Source organism: Melanerpes formicivorus, unplaced genomic scaffold (assembly GCF_026170545.1).
Source record: "Melanerpes formicivorus ecotype bairdi unplaced genomic scaffold, bMelFor1.0.p_v2 SCAF_15, whole genome shotgun sequence".
NCBI classification, from domain to species: Eukaryota; Metazoa; Chordata; class Aves; order Piciformes; family Picidae; genus Melanerpes; species Melanerpes formicivorus.
The window spans coordinates 11345908-11365965 of NW_027142367.1; the positions used below are offsets into that span (position 1 = coordinate 11345908).

At 44.6% G+C, this 20058-nt stretch overlaps 1 protein-coding gene across 3 annotated transcripts in view; it reads right to left on the reverse strand.

Annotated features, from left to right (window-relative positions):
- PIEZO2 (piezo type mechanosensitive ion channel component 2) overlaps positions 1-20058 on the reverse strand; it is a 381856-nt gene that overhangs the window by 9185 nt on the left and 352613 nt on the right. For all 3 annotated transcript variants that reach the window (XM_068147620.1, XM_068147619.1, XM_068147621.1), the window contains 12 exons: positions 19478-19867; positions 17875-18133; positions 17225-17407; positions 16581-16833; positions 14805-14937; positions 14205-14352; positions 12981-13195; positions 11119-11277; positions 9291-9438; positions 4915-5103; positions 3770-3862; positions 1899-2071 (listed from right to left, as the gene is read on the reverse strand). In XM_068147620.1, coding sequence (XP_068003721.1) covers positions 1899-2071; positions 3770-3862; positions 4915-5103; positions 9291-9438; positions 11119-11277; positions 12981-13195; positions 14205-14352; positions 14805-14937; positions 16581-16833; positions 17225-17407; positions 17875-18133; positions 19478-19867 — 2343 coding nt within the window. The remainder of the gene's footprint in view (positions 1-1898; positions 2072-3769; positions 3863-4914; positions 5104-9290; positions 9439-11118; positions 11278-12980; positions 13196-14204; positions 14353-14804; positions 14938-16580; positions 16834-17224; positions 17408-17874; positions 18134-19477; positions 19868-20058) is intronic.

Sequence of the window (20058 nt, forward strand, 5' to 3'; positions counted from 1 at the left end):
AGCCTGAACAACCCTTACACTCTCAGCCTGCCCTCACAGCAGAGGTGCTCCAGCCTTCTGACCATCTTTGTAGCCTTTTCCCAACAGGTCCACAGCATTATTATGTTGGGAGCACAAGAGCTGACCAGAGTGCTGCAGGCAGGAGGACTTTATTCGGAGTAGAAGGACAGAACCCACTCCCTCAACCTGCTGCCCACACTGCTTTGGAGGTAATCCAGAATACAGATGGCTTTCTGGGCTCATGTTGAGTGGTCCCTCCAAAGGAAAAACCCACTCTCATCCCTGGGTGGAATGCAGGATGATAGAATTATAGAACCATTTTGGCTGGAAAAGACCCCTAAGATCATTGAGTCCAACCATTGGTGCTGCAGTAAGAGACAGCTTTCCAATACCACACCTCAGCTCAGCAGAACCATGGTTCTATCAGGCTGAGAGGACTTCCATGGCTGTCCACAGTTTTCACACAAGTTACAGGACACAGCTAGAGCAGGATCAGTTTCACGTGGGGCCTTGTGCCATGTCCAGCAACTGGATGAAGCAGCTCCTGAGTTGCTGGGGCTGCAGAGGAACACTCCTGGTAATGATGTGCAAAGGCAGAAAGTCTGTATGCTGCCTCAGTGACACAAAAGGCTCATCTTACAGCTGCTTCCGTTACCCTGGCCTAGATGAAAGACAGCAGTTTCCCTTTACAGGGAAAAAGTGGAAGGTCACTGTGGCAAGTCTTCACCACTTCCAGTGATTAATGGTCACAATGTAATCCACAGAATCAGATTTGAGAGTGAAAAAGATCTCTTTCACCTGGTGTATGAATGTTTGTAGCTACACAAACACAGGGACAAACTGAGTAGCAGTATTAAAAATTAATATAAGGTTCAGGGATGGTAGAGTGATGTAATTCACTAGCTAATGCTGTTTGCTTCCAGGAAAATTAGAGAGGTCAACTAAAGTTGAATTAAGGGTACAGATTGATTAAAAACCTATTTTTGACTGTGGAAGGACTGACCTAGCACGTTCAGAGATCCCACAGTGATTCAGCTGACTTGTGGGCAGTCTTTTGCTGAGGATTGTTGTAACAATCCAGCATCTCCTTCCAACAAAACAGGTAGATACTGGGGTTCCAAAGGTCTTTGATTTCCATGGACTGATGGTCTCACTCCAGTTTAACCCAGCAAATCTGTAGGGATTCTGACTGCTACAGAGGAGCCAACAAACCACACTGGTGACTGTGTGTGCAACTACTTTATATCTTAGGCTGTCTCTTGCAAATACTTCACTGTGAAGTCATTTCTTTAAATAACTGAGGCCAGTTCACTGAGGTCAAAGGAACCACAAGTAGAGAGGCAAAAGTCCCCACAAAATGGATCTGTGCCATTGTGCTATTTGCATAATAAAGTCTCTAAGTATGTGTGTCCTAAAAAATCATTTGTGTCAGCTCCAAACTCCCCTAAGAAGAGGACCAAGCACTTCTGTTTGTATTCCCCTCAGAGTTTTTTTCTGCTTTAACTAGATTTAAGTATTAATTTCCTATAAATGCTAAGTTTGTTGTTTGAGGCAGTTTATTTGAACATCTCCATCTATAACTGGCTAAAATTTTCCTACTTTTCCCTCCTTCCCCTCAAGTCCCATTGAAAACTCCATCCTGCCTTTTTAAATACTGTACTTGGAAGGGGCTCCACTTCTGGTTTTATTTTTTGAGACCTGCAGGCAACACATTTTTCCTGGGCAACAAAGGTAATTTCTGTCTGCCTCTTCCCTTCCCACTTTCAGGTTTTTTTTTCCTGTGCAGTACAACAGAATCTTCTGTAAAGCTAACCAATAATGCACCGTAGAACTGTTCTGTTGAGGGAAGACTTGGGAAATGACCGACCCATCAAGCTCCTAACAGCCATGTTAGTTACCTTTGAATGCTCCAGGAAAGAACCACTGTGAACTCAGCTGAAAAATCCAGCAGTCCCTGTATCATTTTCTCTCTGCTGGGAGGGCTGATGGTCCATAAAGAGTTTGAGTTCCCCTCAAGATCTGCTAGAGTTATGTCTTCTTTTCCATAGCCCTCTAGAAACTGCAAAGCAGCCTGTAGGTGCAGGAGAGAAGGAAATTGAAGTGTAGTGATATTCACATGACACAATTTTACACACAGGCAGAACTGTAAATGTTAGATGAATTGTAAGTGCAGTGGTTTGCTTTGCACTGATTGTTTTCCTCAGGTACCAACTGGGCCTTTATATGGGGAAGGGGAATCATAGAATGTTTTGGGTTGGAAGGGATCCTTAATAATCATCTAGTCCCGTCCTGTCCCCCCCCCCCTTCCCCCCTGCAGTAAACAGATTAATCCAAATAGATTAGGTTGGTCAGAGCAACCACTCAAATTTACCTTGAGTGTCTCAATAAACAAAGTAGAGCTGAGCTAGGAAGGTAAACCAAAAATGGCCCAGATTTTGGTAGGATGATGGCCACAGAGGCCAAAGTGAGTCTGTAAGTTCATCAAGTAAAGTCTGTAGTAGAGTCTATTTGAACCTAAAATTTTGCTCTGACTTTTGTTAAACATCGTTCTGCACAGAAGGATGTCTGCATAGGAAAAGGCAGCTTGAAACTGGTGACTTCCAAAGTGGAGCAAGATTACAATACTTCTGCTGTAATATGTGGCCTTTTTGCTAGGACCTCATACCTAAAAATGAATGGGCTAGAAGCAAGAACTTTAAAGAAAAAAGGTATGTAAGAGCAAAACTCAGTTACTTCAGTAATACAACAGCTTCTGCTAGTCCTTTTCCTGCAGAAACCTGTGATCCTTGTGTTAGTTGCAACATGAAATAGTGAGGCTATGTTTAAATGTTTGTGTTTTTACATCTTAATGCCATGCGCACTTTCTCTGGACAGCATCACATCTCCTCAATGAGAGGGGAAAGATGTGTGTGCTATAGGAAGGAGCACAGGGCTTAAAGTGCTAATGCTGAATACCTTTTGTATATATTTGTGAATAGAATGTCCATGTAAACATCTAATCAGTGTGGAGCATTTTTTATCATACTCTGTGGGAAGGAGTAAAATATCTTTTCTCTCCTTTTGCCCTGGGCAGCTTGTGGCTCAAAACTTGGACACTTGTCTCACCACAACGCAGCCCCATCCTGACAAATGATTTCATAGTATCATAGTATCATTCAGGGTTGGAAGGGACCCCAAGGATCATCTAGTTCCAACCCCCCTGCCATGGGCAGGGACACCTCACACTAGATCAGGCTGGCCAGAGCCTCATCCAACCTGCTCTTAAACACCCCCAGGGATGGGGCCTCGACTGCCTCCCTGGACAACCCATTCCAGGGTTTCACCACTCTCATGGGGAAGAACCTCCTCCTCACATCTAGCCTGAATCTCCCCACCTCCAGCTTCATTCCATTCCCCCTAGTCCTATCACTACCTGAGATCCTGAGAAGTCCTTCCCCAGCCTTCCTGTAGGCCCCCTTCAGATACTGGAAGGCGACAATGAGGTCACCTGGGAGCCTTCTCTTCTGCAGACTGAACAGCCCCAACTCCTTCAGTCTGTCCTCATAGGAGAGGTGCTCCAGCCCTCTGATCATCCTCATGGCCCTTCTCTGGACACGTTCCAGCACCTCCACATCCCTCTTGTAATAACCTTTAACTCATGCAAACCTTCTTTTATGGAAGCATCTTCCTCCTGCTGGTCATTTACAACTACAAAACCCAAACTCACAGTAGACCTTCATGGAAACATACACACATTTTAAAGTAATGAGGTATTCTAGATGTCACTTACAGTGTTACCCCTATAGCTTCCCAGAAAGGCATTGAAACCAGTCTGATTCAAATCCTTGAGCTGACTCTGCTGAGCACTCATTGTAAAAATAGGCTGGAAGACAAAAGAACACACACTTGTCACATTTATGACACATAGCATCCTGCATATCACCATCCAAGACAATCATGGCAATCAGTTCAAAGGAGGAGGTTATGGTCTTACTCCACTCAGCAAGCTACCCCTACTTTTCTATTTACCATATGGGCAGCTTAACTTGCAGACAGTTATCTGAGTGCACTTGATGTAGGATAATTTATTTGGATTTTGCTGCCAATAGGTTCTGGTTTTAACTTGCAAATTCAGAGAATATTTTATATCAGTGACAAACTAAAACCACAGGATAATTAAGGTTGGAAAAGACCTCTAAGATCATCAAGTCCAACCATCAACCCAACACTGCCATGCCCACTAAACTATGTCCTGAAGTACCATGTCTATATGCTTTTTAAATCCAGGGATGGAGACTCAACCACTGCCCTGGGTAGCTTGTTCCAACTCTCTCAGTAAATAAATTTTTCTTAATATCCAGTCTAAATGTCCCCTGGCAGAGTTTCAGGCCATTTTCTCTCATCCTATCACCTGATACTAGAGAGAAGAGACTGACCCCCACCTTGCTCCAATTTCCTTTCAGGTAGTTGTAGAGAGCAATAAGGTCTCCCCTCAGCCTCCTCTTCTCCAGGCTAAACAACCGCAGTTCCTTCAGCTGCTCATAACAAGACTTGTGCTCTAGACCCCTCACCAGCTTCATTGCCCTTCTCTGAACCTGTTCCAGCACCTCAATGCCCCTCTAGTAGTGAGGGGCCCAAAACTGAACTCAGGATTTGAGGTGCACCCTCACCAGTTCTGAATACAGAGGAACAACCAATTCCATACTGCTGCCAGCAACACTATTCCTGACACAGGCTGGGATGCTGTTGGCCTTCTTGGCTACCTGGGCACACTGCTGGCTCATGCTCACTAATGTGTTTTTAAACCCCAAGGGATCATTTATGGGAGCTTGCCTACATAAGGCAAAGAGTGTTCAGTTCAATGAAGAAAATAAGAAACAGCACAAGGAAATACCATGCAAAACCAGTTTGCTTTTTGTCTTCCTTCTTTTTTACCTGATAACCTCCTAGAGTTATTGTGATTGATACATCTAGAGGCTTGTTGGTGATGCCTGCAACAGATTTGATTAAAGACATGAAGAGCAGTGGGAACCAGACAATACAAATCAGCAAGACGATAATCATGCCACCCATTCCATACTTCACAACTTTCTTTTTCTTCTGGCCTCTTGGTTGGGGATATCTCTGCAAAAGCAAACAGCAACATGGTAATGTCTCTTCTGTCTGAAGTATGCTTGATATGATGTGCAGGCTGAATACATAATCACAGAATCACAGGATGGTAGATTTTGGAAGGGACCTCTGGAGGTCATCTAGTCCACCACACCCTGCCACAGCAGGATTGCCCAGAGAAGGCTGCCCAGGGTTGCAATGTCCAGGTAGATTTTGAAAGTCTCCAGTGAGAAAGACTCCACAAACTCTCTGGCCAGCCTGTTCCAGTGCTCTGTCATCCTCAAAGTAACTAAGATTTTCACAGTTAAGTTCAAGTCAAAATAGTAATGATCCTAAGGCTCCCCATCTTAGTATTCAGTATTCAGTATCAGTATCACTAAGCTTGGCAGAGACCTCAAAGATCATCGAGTCCAACCTGTCACCACAGACCTCCTGACTAGAGTAGGGAGGACACTACTGCCCACTGCAGGCTTCAACTCACAACCTTCCCAGTAAGGGTCTTATGCACTACAACTGAGCCACTGGTTGTGGTAATTTTCTACCCACAGCCAGCTCAGCCATTGTCAGGTTTGGGTTTTGCTGTTTTATTCTTTTTTAGCTAAACCTACACAGAGACTGAATTTCTGGTGCCAAGAGAGAAAAGTGCCAAATGAGCCTATGTCAAGTGTCTATCTAGTGAGAAAAATATCATGAACCTCTGTGGCTCTAAAATTTCATACCCATAAAGAGGGGGAAATTGGGTAGGGCAAATGGAAGTTTTTATCTGAATGAGTGCAAGTATGAGCTCACAGGAATAAACAGTGACAGCAGCACAATAATTTGTTTAAAAGAGGGCATGTGGGAGCGACCCATTTTATTGTATTTGCCCTTCCAAAAGTTTTATCTCAAAGCTGCCCGTGGCAGAATTCCTCTCATACAGACTGAAATGCTGCAAACTGTTTCAGAGGGAGAAAAAAAAATAACAAAACCGTTTGCCAGCAACTGACATGGACAACCAGCAGGATGGACATTGCACGGCCTCCACACTCATTTCACACCTCACAGAGTATTGCTGAGTTGTTCACAGGCTTAATCCAACCTGTTCCTGGTGAATCCCCACCACCTGCATCTGAATAATGTTTAAAGTTTTGTTTCTCTTCCTAAAGTCTTGATGCTGCTGATGTAACATCTTTCCCTTTCTTAGCTTCTGAGACCAAAAGTGACTAAAATGACTTTGCTTTCATCCTTCTCTTTTCAAAGCAGATCACAAAACACAGAGCAAAATCACAGAATGGGAGGGGTTGGAAGGGACCTTTAGAAATCTAGTCCAACCCCCTTGCTAAAGAAGGGTCAGCCATGGCAGGTTGCTCAGGACCACAATGTCCAGGTGGGACTGTAAAGTCCAGTGAAGGAGACTCCACAACATCTCTGGGGAGCCTGCTCCAGGGCTCCAGCACCCTCACAGGAAAGAGGCTTTTCCTAAGGTTTAGTTGAAACCTTCGGTGTTCCAGTTTGTGCCCATTGCCCCTTTCTGATCAGTGGACACCACTGCATAGAGTCTGGCCCCATCCTTTTTCTTCCCAGACTTCAGATATCGATAAGCATTGATATGATTCTTTCTCAGTCTGCTCTCCTCCAGGCTAAACAACCTCAGGTCTTACAGCCTTTCACAGTATCACAGTCACAGTATCACTTAGGTTGGAAAGGACCTCGAGGATCATCGAGTCCAACCTATCAACACAGACCCCATGACTAGACCATGGCACCAAGTGCCACCTCCAATCTCCCCTTGAACGCCTCCAGGGTCAATGACTCAACCACCTCCCTGGGCAACCCGTTCCAATGACGAATGACTCGCTCGGTGAAGAACTGCCTCCTCACCTCTAGTATAAACCTCCCCTGGTGCAGCTTGAGACTGTGTCCCTTTGTTCTGGTGCTGGTTGCCTGGGAGAAGAGGCCAACTCCTTCCTGGCTACAACCACCCATCAGGTAGTTGTAGAGGGCAATGAGGTCCCCCCTGAGCCTCCTCTTCTCCAGGCTAAACAATCCCAGCTCCCTCAGCCTCTCCTCATAGGGCTTGTGTTCAAGGCCTCTCCCCAGCCTTGTTGCCCTTCTCTGGACACGCTCAAGTGTTTCGATGTCCTTCTTAAACTGAGGGGCCCAGAACTGGACACAGTACTCAAGGTGTGGCCTAACCAAAGCAGAGTACAGGGGCACTATGACCTCCCTGCTCCTGCTGGCCACACTATTCCTAATGCAGGCCAGGATGCTATTGGCCCTCCTGGCCACCTGGGCACACTGCTGGCTCATATTCAGGTGGCTGTCGATCAGCACCCCCAGGTCCCTCTCTGTTTGGGAGCTCTCCAGCCACTCCAACCCCAGCCTATAGCTCTGCATGGGATTGCCGTAGCCAAAGTGCAGATGCTACAGTCCCCTCATCATCTTCATAGCCCTCTTCTGGACTCCCTCCAGTAGTCCTTTGTTTCTCTTGAACTGGGGAGCCCAGAACTGAACCCAGTACTCCAGATGTGGAGGACAATGCAGATGGGGAAGGCTGCTCTGCCTTGTCCATAATCCACATCCTGTCTTATTGACCTCATGATCGACTACTTTAATAGCTTCACCATCCTCTAAAATGCATTCACCATCCTGTAAATGACATCACTGTTACTTATTTTGATGCATTCTCCTACAGGATTCAACTGCACACAGTGTTTTAGGCTCCCCTGCTTCACACACTGCATGGGCAAAATAAGGATGCATTGTGTTGTGCTGCACCTCGAGCACACGCCAGGAATCTGGCTTTCAGGAAATTGTTCTTGCTTTACAACATGAATCCATAAAGCCCTAGGAGGATACTAAATTTGTAATACAATGCTATACTTAAAACAAATCAGTTACTTTTAAAAAGCAGTATATCATGTAATTTGTCTTGCAGTACAGAACACTGTTTTCATTAAAATATCCTATCAAGGTCACCAGGGATGCATTATTTTGTTTGTCTGAGATTAGTTCAGGGACTTTTAATGATGTTACAGAACAGCTCAGAAAGCCTCCAGCAGTCCAAGTGCTTAGGCACTCTACTCAATGTGTGAGAAACAGAGAGAATCAAAGTACCTTGAACAACACTCATAAAGCCATGGGCTGTTATTTTCCTACATGGCATTGGCACACACGTGCCAGCTTAGACGTGGAACTCTTCCCACCTCAGATGTATGCTACACATGATGCAGAGTGATCCTGTGGTAGCATAAAAAAACATGTAGTGAGGTGGACAGTGAAAATAGAATTGGATTAATTGTTTCTCTGACTCCTGAGGCCTCCAATCATGGCAGGCATGGAAGCCCTACAGGAAAAGAAAAAAAAGCCTACACACAAGATTTGTGTGCACTTCAGCTCCGAGTTAATCTAAGTGACATACTTGGAAAGTACTTGCCATTAAGAGACAGGATTATAATAAAAGCAGAAACACGTCAGTAACACTTCAAAACTGCAGCTGTTTCATTGCAGATGTCCAATTTCTGACTGGTTGGGTCACTCTTAAAAGAATGCTTAATTTCTTTCTCACAGTTGGCAAAACAAGCAAGCATATGGTTGCAATCTTTGGAGGGGTTGGTTATAAGGGATCCAGAAATTTGCAGGTTTAATTTCAACTGAAGCTTAAATGATTTAGGGAGACTGACATCTCAGTCAGACAAATGGTAGGTTTATCTGGCCAGTAGTTCAGTTCTGGATGTGCTGGGATGCTCCTGAGATAAAGAAGCTAGCTGAGCTCACTCTCTGGTGACATGAACCAGGTGTCCCTGGGACTTAGAGCATGGAGACACAAGCTCTTACTTCTCATGAACTTTCACTTCTCCTAGTTTCCCTGATACTACAGGTTACTCATTTGCCTGTTACAGACAAAGGGACCCAGCTTGAAAACCAGGATTCTCAACTGCAGGCTTGAAACTCAGGCATGCAATTAAGCTAGCTGTGGAGATCATGTTAATGGTGCAAAAATCAGGCTCAAAAAAGAAGCCATTCTCTCACTTGCAGCAATTGCCAACTAACATAAAGTACCCAGCAGTCTGACTATCTCTGAACATAAAGCCCAGGAGTATCTCCTAACAAAGTGTCTTTATGGTGGATTTCCCACTTATTTAGGGACTCCAGATTGTTTCTTTCTGTTTCTGCATGGGGAAGAGGAGGCTTGGATCACTCATGTGGGGCTTCCTTACTTTTTCTGACTCTCGCCAGCACTTCAGAATGAATATATGAGCATAGATATCTTCAACACAGATCCAGCTGGAAAGACTGAGCGTGGTGTCAGTCCAAACCCAGTCCATTACTGCTCTCAGCTCTGTCAAAAATGGAACCAGGCGGAACCTAAAGGGAGACCACAGCAGATAACTGGTCACAAATGGGGTGATCACACGAAATGAGCACAGTAAGAGTATATATGATGAGAGAGAGAATTAAGCCAAAAGACAGTTTAATGGGAGATTTTGGAAAGAGAAACACAATCACTTCCTGAGCTTGCACAGCTAGTTTTGGGAGCGGTGTCTTCTGACACAGCTCATGTTTCTCTAGATCTCCCTGTCAGGCTATAAACAAGCTGTTGCACCATTAAGCCCAGTAATTGCAATTGAGATATTGATAGAATAGCACAAGAGAGACTTCCTTGTGTTTCCAAATTCCTCTGACCTAGGAGTAGAGTTTCTCTTTCCACAGGATGCTGGCAATGTGTGCTTTACCTCCTTACACCAAGTGATGCAGAGCTTCTTTGCAGTCCTCAGTTGCATATGGAATGGGGTGGGACTCAGAATTAAGCAGCAAAAGAAGGTGGGCTAACAGGAAACCAATATGCATATAGCAGCTGTTCAAAGTTCCTTTCACTAGTCCTATCCTTTTCTCCTTGGCCAAGTCACAAAGACTATTTCACATGAAGAAATCTTTTGTCTGTAACTTTTCTTGCTGGAATGCAACAAGTCCATACTGAAAAATATTGCAGAAAGGCTGAAATTATTGCCAATTTCTGTTAAATATGCAGATGTTTTCAACTGGCTTAGCCACAACATCATGGTAACAGCATAAGCCACTTCTCACACTGAGGTGATGCTGTGCCTCTTGCACTAACATTTCTAACTCCTGAAGAGCTTCAAAGGTGCAGCACTTCTCAAAAGACACACCAAGGAAACATTTAGCTCTTATTTCTCTTGGGTGCTGTCTTTCACTTTATTCTTCTCACCTGCTGAGTCAGAGCCTGCAGACCTGTTCCAAATACTGTTTGGGGATTTGAAGCCTTACTACTTTTTAGGACTGCAGAGCAAATCATAGAATCACAGAATCACAGAATGTTTTGGGTTGGAAGGGACCTTTAAGGGCCATTTAGTTCAACCCCCTTGCAGTGAACAGGGATATCTTCAAGTAAATCAGGTTGCTCAGAGCCCCCAGACAACCTGACCCGGAATGTTTCCAGGGATGGGGCTTCTACCACCTCTCTGGGAAACCTGGGCCAGTGTTGCACCACCCTCAGGATATTTTTTTTCCCCCTTCTCTCTAGTCTATGTCTCTCCTCTTTTAGTTTCAAACCATCACCCCCTGTCCTGTCATGACAGGCCCTGCTAAAAAGTCTGTTCCTATATTTCTTATAGGCCCCTTTAAGTACTGGAAGACTGCTAAAGGGTCTCCTTGAGGCTTTCTCTTCTCCAGGCTGAACAAGCCCAACTGTCTCAGCATACCACCTGTTCTTTATCACTATGCGTAACCCCTACTTCTGTCCCCAGGGGTGGTTTCCTAGAAGTGTTACAAAAGTCTCTTCCATAGGGGCCTGAGTACCCAACCAGTTTGGCAGGCTTCTAGATTCTGATTCTTCTGAAATTTTCATTCCTGAAATTTTGGGTTTGTTGGTGGGGTTTTTTTGGTGGACTGCAGAGGACATAGAGCACATACAAAAATTTACTGCCAGCAGCCTGTGAAAAGAAGTCAGGACTAACCCCAGCACCTCATGAGAACAAGAACTTTATTTCACACAAGACAGGAGGAGGGCAGCAGGTCTGGACTTACCCTTGAAATAAGAACAGGTTGACATAGTTATAGCTTTTTGTGAGGAAGTTGCCAAGAACACGAGTTGGATATCCGCAGCGTATCTGATAGGCTGATAAGCCAAAATAAACACATTTCACAAAATACCAGAGCTGGGCAACTGTGTTCTGGCTAAATTTCCTGTAATGGAAAAGACAGATAAAGGAAAAGGATGAGCTTTGTATCTCTGCATGACCAAATTAGCTTGAAATGTCTTGTGTTCCTGGCAGTTTCCCTTTCCTGACATCCTATTAAAATTCCTTGGTTTCTGACCCCAATGCAGGGCTAAAACAGAATTTGAAAGACATTCCATAGGAAAAATCTAAAACCCAACATCTGTTGTCACCTCAGGATCACAGGGGAGAGACTAGGAATAGGTTTCCTAAAGAGTGAGGGCTCTGGAGCCGTGCCTCGCTGCCCAGCACAGGCCAGTCTGCCCTCAGTCCCCATGATGGCACACCCCTCTGTGAGCTTCTCTTGGCTTTGCACAGGGCTGATATCTGGGCTAAATCCAGGCAGCTTGAATGGCTATTTGTGTTCCTGGGGGCACCTCCAAGGTCATGAACCATATTTAAATTGGAGCAACCTCTGAAGATCATCTTTTTCCACCCATCAATAGCTAATTACATCAAATTGTTAAGAGATCTGTCCAGCTGAGGTTTGACTCTCTCTGAAGAGGGAGATCCCATAACTCTCTAGGAAACTTGGTCCAGTTTTCAACCACTGGCATGGTGAAAATATTTTTCATTGTATCTAACTAAAATGTCCCTTTCCCCTACTTGTGGCCTCTTGTCCTATTTGAAAAGAGCTTAGCTTCTTCTCAGTGCCCTCTCGAGAGCTGAAAACAGCCCTTCAGTTTCTCTCCTCCAGATTTAAGTAACTGTCTTCCCTCAGCCTCTTCTCCCATGTCATGTGCACCATCCCCCCTGACCATCTTGGTGGACATGTGCCACTTCTGACTGCCATTTTGTCAGCATGATAGAACTGCAGGAGATGCCTCATGATGGACAGGGTGTATGAACTAGACCTGATCCAATATTTTCCATTACATCCCACAATGATATTTTCATGAAAACATTTTCAGGGGCTTCTAAGACTCAGTCTGACTTAGAAGGAATACAGGAGGCTTCAGATGTAGATTTGAGATCACCAGATGTCACAAAAGCACAGAAAAAGCCAATTCCCTCTCAAGTGACCAAATGAAGCCAAAAGTTTCATATCAATTCTTAATGTGCAGCAGATCCATTTGAAAAATGCATTTTTAATTCAAACTGGGGCACAATTCCCACTGCCCTTGTGAAAAATAACATTATTTTGGTGACCACATCCACATCAGCTCCAGAGCCACCTGGCAGCAGGAAGGCAGGAGAACTTCTCCTCTTCAGAATAGACAGAGGCTTTAGACATTCCTCCGTCCAAGGAGATTTAAATTCCCAATTCACACATTCCAGGGAAGTGCTAAGTTATGTTTCCTTGAGGGAGACATTTTTCACTCATTCTTCTAAATCAGTTTGTAGCAGTTTGGGGAATGGGGAACCCAATCAGAGGCCAACATTGTCTCAACTGAGGCCTCTAAGCACTCAGTTATAGACAAGTTCTCTTTTACCTGCTTGCATTTTGGCCCAGGTTGAGAATATTTCTGTACATATATAATTAATTCTTCCTCAAACTTATGTTTGCCACAGTTATTGCTATGGAAAGGCAATTCAACATTCTGCTTAGAAATGAGACCAAGAAGAAACTTGCTCATGATTCCAAAGCTCAGCTAGAATCATCTCAAATAAAAATACAAAGTGGTAGAGCATCAGTATTGTACCCATGTCATATGAGTATAAGCACTATACCTTTCTGTCACTCCAGGCAAGATAAAGAACATCCAGAAATGTATTCCAAAAACAAGGATGACCTGGAAGATGACCTTTCCCATGACAGTCTTTTTGAGGTACAGTGCTCTGTCTACCACCATGGTCCCAAACTGAATGAGCACCATCACCAAAAATGCCTCCGGGACCTGGTCCTCTGATAATGAAGAGGTGATATCTGCTGCTGCAGAGTGTTTCTGAAAAAGAAAATACAGCAGAGTGGTGGAGGAAGGAAGACACTCACATGATATTTAGCATCTACAGTATGTATCACAGTATCACAGTATCGCTTAGGTTGGAAAGGACCTCGAGGATCATCGAGTCCAACCTATCAACACAGACCCCATGACTAGACCATGGCACCAAGTGCCACGTCCAATCTCCCCTTGAACGCCTCCAGGGTCAATGACTCAACCACCTCCCTGGGCAGCACATTCCAATGACGAATGACTCGCTCGGTGAAGAACTTCCTCCTCACCTCTAGTATAAACCTCCCCTGGTGCAGCTTGAGACTGTGACCTCTTGTTCTGGTGCTGGTTGCCTGGGAGAAGAGGCCAACTCCTTCCTGGCTACAACCACCCATCAGGTAGTTGTAGAGGGCAATGAGCTCCCCCCTGAGCCTCCTCTTCTCCCAGGTCCCTCAGCCTCTCCTCATAGGGCTTGTGTTCAAGGCCTCTCACCAGCCTTGTTGCCCTTCTCTGGACACATTCAAGTGTTTCGATGTCCTTCTGAAACTGAGGGGCCCAGAACTGGACACAGTACTCAAGGTGTGGCCTAACCAAGGCAGAGTACAGGGGCACAATGACTTCCCTGCTCCTGCTGGCCACACTATTCCTAATGCAGGCCAGGATGCTATTGGCCCTCTTGGCCACCTGGGCACACTGTTGGCTCATATTCAGGTGGCTGTCGATCAGCACCCCCAGGTCCCTCTCTGTTTGGGAGCTCTCCAGCCACTCTGACCCCAGCCTGTAGCTCTGCATGGGATTGCCGTAGCCAAAGTGCAGCACTCGGCACTTGGACTTGTTGAATGCCATCCCATTGGACTCTGCCCATCTGTCCAGTCTGTCGAGGTCCCTCTGCAGAGCCTTTCTACCCTCTAACTGACTAACATCTGCCCCTAACTTTGTGTCATCTGCAAACTTGCTGATGACAATCCAGCTGAGGATTTACAGAGAAATGCCTCTGTGACCGTGGTGGGTGACCTACCCCAAAAGCCCAAAATCCAAACACAATGATGATGAAGTCCACTGTGTCTGCGAGGAACATCAGGACATAGACATCAGTCACTGCACTGTAGTCTGGATGGATAAGATTGTAGAAGAACTGTCTGATGGGCACATACACCTGGAGAGTCCTAAAACAACACAGACCACAATGGCATTTAACAACACTGCAGCCTGCACTGAAGAAAAGAATAGCTGGGTGTGATAGGATTAATGTTTATGAAGGTATCTAAGATCTACTCTGAGAGTTTCCACAGGGCTTCACAGACACCAGTCCCTTCTTCTGATTGCTCCTAAGCCACCATAGTAACCTTTGTTCAGTAGAAATACACACAGCCAACCAAGTTCACACAGGACACTGAGCTTTTTTATCAGGCAGATGCTATTTGAACAGCTGCTGCTTTGTCTGATGTTCAGCTGGTGGGACTCAGTGAAAACATCTGCATACAATGAGCTGTACATGTAACTATTCAGCCCCTTGAATTAACAGATGTAGTAACCTGCTCTCCTTAAAATGCTGATTGGCTGCTTTGCTTCTTGGAACCCCCTGCCCAAAACCAACACAACTCCTTGCATTGCTCACTTTTTAATTGTAAAAGCCTTGGCTTTGATCATTTGTTCTCGAAACTTTTCCATAAGAAGCTCTTTCCTGGATTTTTGCTTGATGCTTAACACACTGCTCCCTTTCTGACTGCTGTTTCGTGTGCTGGTACTTCCTGAAAAAAAACAAAAAATCAGAGGTAAAGAGGAGCTGATTCAAAACAAAGTTACACACAAAAATTAGAGCTAAAGAGAAGTTAAACAAAGTTGCATACAAAAACTAGAAAGCAATGCACCTTGAGACTTCCATCTCACGTTTGAGTCCCACATTTGAGAGAGGATCTGAAAGTTTGCCTTTGTTTTCTTCCCCCCCGATATCATAGACTCATAGAACCAACCAGGTTGGAAGAGACCTCCAAGATCATCCAGTCCAACCTATCACCCAGCTCTATCCAATCAACTAGACCACGGCAATAAGTGCCTCATCCAGTCTTTTCTTGAAGTTCTCCAAGGATGGTGATTTCACCACCACCCTCGGCAGCCCATTCCAATGGCAAATCACTCTCTCTGTGAAGAGCTTCTTCTTAATATCCAGCCTGAACCTCCCCTGGCACAACTTGAGACTGTGTTCCCTTGTTCTGTTGCTGGTTGCCTGGGAGAACAGACTGACCCCCACCTGGCTACAACCTCCCTTCAGGTAGTTGTAGACAGCAATGAAGTCTCCCCAGTATGATAAAATCTGGAGAGCACTGAGTAGAGGTTTAACACCTGGCAGATCAAAACTTGGTTAGTAACTATCAAAAGAGAATGCCAGTCATAAAGGCAAGTATTTGATTGCTGTACTCACCTCAATATACATTCAGGATAGAGTAAGCCCATTGCTTTTTACAAGAAACAGAATACTAAGCACTGGGAGGGATGTCTGGAGGTCATCTAGTCCAACCCTCCAGCTAAAGCAGGGTCACCTGGAGCAGGTTGTCTGTGACTGCATCCAGGCAGGTTTTTAATCTCTCCAGAGAAAGAAACACCACAACCTTTCTGGGCAGCCTGTTGCAGGGCTTGGTCATCCCCACAGGAAAGAAGTTTTGCCTCATGTTCAGATGGAATCTGTTGTGTTCCAGTTTGTGTCCATTGTCCCCTGTCTTGTCACTGGGCATTAATAAAAACACCCTGGCCCTGATAAGCATTGATAAGATCCTCAGTCATCTCCTCTCCAAGCTAAACAGCCCCAGGTCTCTCCTTCCTTGTAAGAGAGTCCCCTCAGCATCTTCATAGCTCTCATTGGACTCTCTTCAGTAACTCCCCGTCTCTCTTGCACTGGGGAGCCCAGAACTGGACCCAGTACCCCAGATGTAGCCTCACTAAGGCAGACTAGATGGGGAGAAGAACCTCCCTCTACCTGCTAGTCAAATAGGACAGGTAATTTATTTCAATATACCTAATCAAAACTTCTCTCTTCAAGAACCAGCAAATGTAGATATGAAAAATACATGTGTTTTGCATTCCCTCTAGCTAGAGATTATGCTGGACCAGAAATCCTGGATCTGGGCCACAATGAGCATTCCTTTCCCAGCTTTTTGGATAATGTAATTTTAAAAACATAATGAATCACAAAGCATGGCTCTCCATTTGAACTTTAAGAAGGCTTGGAATGTGTTCAAGAACAAAGATACTTTGGTTCATATCCTATTCCCTCACTGAGGAGTAGCAGCATTCAGTAGCCTCTGGGATCTCCACAGCAACTGACACAAGGTTTCAGCAGGATGATCCTATGGGAAATGAACATTTGCTCTTCAAGTCACAGAAATGCCATATTTACCTCTCTTAGATCTGTGTGAGGAGAAACTGGACCTGTGTGAAAGCTGTGATACACTGCTAGAACTCTTTCTCCTGATGGCAGTCTGCTGTTCAGGGAAGTGGACATGGATGGACTCCACTGATGCCGCAAGATTAACAGATTTCAAAGAGGCAGAAGAGTCTCTCCTGCCTCCTGTCAGAGAAAGCTCATCATCAGTATCCTCTTTATTACTGGAGCTGTCCCCTTTGTCATCTTCATCCCACAATCCATGGCACTAGAGGAAAAAGAAGAGAACATTTCAACCTTGTCTCTGTGTCACAGAATTTATCACAGGTGTTGCTAAGCTCAGCTGTGATTGGATATCATAGAATCCATCACAGAATGACTTCAGGTGGAAAAAACCCTTAAGATATTGAGTCCAAACATTAACCCAGCACTGCCATTTCACCACTAAACCATGTCCCTCAGCACCACATCTACATGGCTTTCAAGACCCTGCAGGGATGATGACTCCACCACTTTCCTGGGCAGCCTGTGTGAGGGAGTGACAAGGACAATTCTTCACCCTTTCAGTGAAGAATATTTTCCTAATATCCATATGAGTGGTTTTCCTACATCCCACAAGTGACTAAAAATGTAAAATGAGAAACATGAACTCAGGTTACCTTTAAAATGGATCTGTGGAAGAATAAGGCAAGGAGCTGAACAAGATCATAGTGCACGTAACCCTCTTTCTTCTCAATACCAATGATATTGGGTGGATGATAGGGTTTATCTTTTGTGTAATCCACATATTTATTCCAAGGAAAGAAGCCAAACTGGAAGAAGTACTTGATGACAATGGCCACCTGTTCAGAATCACAACACACTTGGGGTGTTTATAAGCATGGCAAATGTAACAGCTTGGTGACATTAAGAAGGTTGAAATACAATGACTTTGGCAGTTTTATGAGAAGAAAAACAAGCAAATTCATTGCTACAGAAGAACAACACTTCCCATTTCTTCAGTAATAAAGTCAACATAAAGCACAACAGATGATGCCCAATGGTACTTGAGATACCGCAAGCAGTGTGTACTGTCACTGTTGGCAAATGATCTGTCCTTGTGATAGGTATTCTATACAGTGCCAGGAAAGATATCACTCATTGCCATGAAGAAAAACAGAAATGAGACCTTTTCGTGCCACAAACACTTCTGAGGACTTTAGCAAATATTTGAAGGGCCAAAGGCTCCTCATCCTAGACATCAAAATCAGAAAACAGAACGTTCAAAGCTCACAGCTTAACATTTCTGCTTGCAATGCCGGCAGCGTACCTCAGTGTAGACAATGGCCGTCATCCAGAACCGTTTGCTTGGCCGAGGAACAGACAGCATGGCCCACAGGAAGATAAGGATTGGAAGCACCAAGGTTATCATGGAGGCAGAGATCATGTGATTTAGAATGATTACAAAATAGCAGACCATTTCCGATCGGGCCACCAGCGTGTTGTACAGGGCATAAATAAGAAGCAAGACTCGAGGCTGACCAACGTAGAACTTCTCAGATTCCTCTAGCTCGTCATCACGAAACATCCTGTGGGAAGCAGAATACCAAAGATGACATGAAAATTGATTTCACAGGAGCTGATTTTTAAATTGCTACTAATTTTCCTTCTGAAAAAGTACAAAAATCTGCTGCTGAGTTCAATGGGGGGAAAAGCAGATGGGATTTGGTATTATAATTAAATAACCTGATACTAAGATCAGAAACCAAGAATTTCAGGCAAAAATAACTAGAAGCTCTATTCTGCTGGTTTTCTATTTACTCAAGGAGTCAGCCTGGCCCAAGAACTTCTACAAGAACCTCCTTCCTAGAGCTGCCCAACCAACCATGGTGGTGTGGCCCTGTCTGGGTTCATATCTGCTTTACCAGCACAGGTGGGAATTTGAAGAAACTCCAGAGGCCCATCAGGAAATGTGCATTATGAACAGTTCTCTGACATTAGATTACAACAGAGTAAATGCCCTTGAGCATTAGGTGTGTCCAATCTTTTCCCCTTTACCTCATCCAAATAAATACAGAAGGCAGAAAGAAATCATAATGCAACTTTCACATATATTCAAGAATCTCCTTTGCTTTACACAAAGAGTGCTCTGGTCTGAGAAGAAACCTCACTGAAAAGCAAGTAGAGGCTATAAAAAATAAGCAGAAAAGACACTGCATCTCCACAATCACATTTCCATGGGTCTCTGTCTCCAGCTGCAGTCAGGCTGGAAGACATTTCTGTGGTTCAAGATTTTGTCCTTGCATTTGGGGAAGCTCTCCTCAAGCTGAGGTAGGCTGGAAAGCAGAGAAAGAAGAGCGGTGGCACCAACCCCACCTCAAAGCTGGCTGTAGTAGGGACCACATTGTTTGAGGGGCAAAAGGCATGTCATATCCCTTAGGAAAGAACTTAGGAAGGAGGCCTCTCCACATAGCCCTCAGCTCCTACTGGCTTGAAACAACAACTCTGCCAAAGTTCAGAGCTTCCTTTATGGTAATCCAAACTAATTAAAGGAGAAACATTTTCCCAGATAGCCCTGGAGGAAACTTGTTTGAAATCACAGCGGCCTGGAGAAGAGAAGCCCTCTCCACAAGGAATATTTAGAAAAGCCCTTGACCCCATGACAACTTCAGCACAGAAATCTGATGCTAATTGGAACAATTAGGGATGGTATCTGGGGAGACAGTGGAGATTCTTTCCAAGATGAATTTGAATTGTTTAAGAAATCTGTAATTAGAACAACTGCACAGGAAATGAGCTTCTTCCCTTAAATCAAACTTAGCCCAAGGTCTGTATCAGAAACTGTAGCCTAGTTCTGAGCCAAAAAAAATCCTAAAGTAATGACAAAATTTCATAAAGTGAGACCAACAATTCTTCCCTGTCAAGGTCCTTACTTGTTCAGAAGCAGTTCACTGGCAGTTAGCTCATGTGTCAATGGAGGCAGAATCGTATCAAGCTTGTCTGTCCGACTGTCATCTGGGCTCACCATCATGAGGCTCTTATCAGCTGAGTCTTCTGGGGAGCCAAAGGGAAGGTGTTCAAAGCTGACAGCTTTGCTGTAGGAAGGTGGGGCTTCTGCATTGCTATCCACAGTGGAGTACAATGGCACATCAGTATCAGGAGTGTATGCAGCTCCTTCTGAATCCAGGCTATAATCTTCCATCTCCTCTTCCTCTGGCCTTGATGCAGAATGAGCTCCTTCCTCCTCATGCTCCCCATCTACCTCCTCAATGGTTTCTGTTGTCCCCTGACGAGAATAGAGCATGGTGACCTGTGTAGGTTCACTGTTGGGGATGAATGAAGAGAGGGAGTTGAGGCTTGCAAGGATCACCACCAAACAGTTTGTTAATTGTACCTTTATGTACAGAGCTGAGCAAACCCATTGCATTTCCAGGCCTTCAAAGTCCATATAATCTGGCAGAATATAAATCATCAAGATCTCCTTTTACATAAATGGACCAGCTGAGTCCATCTT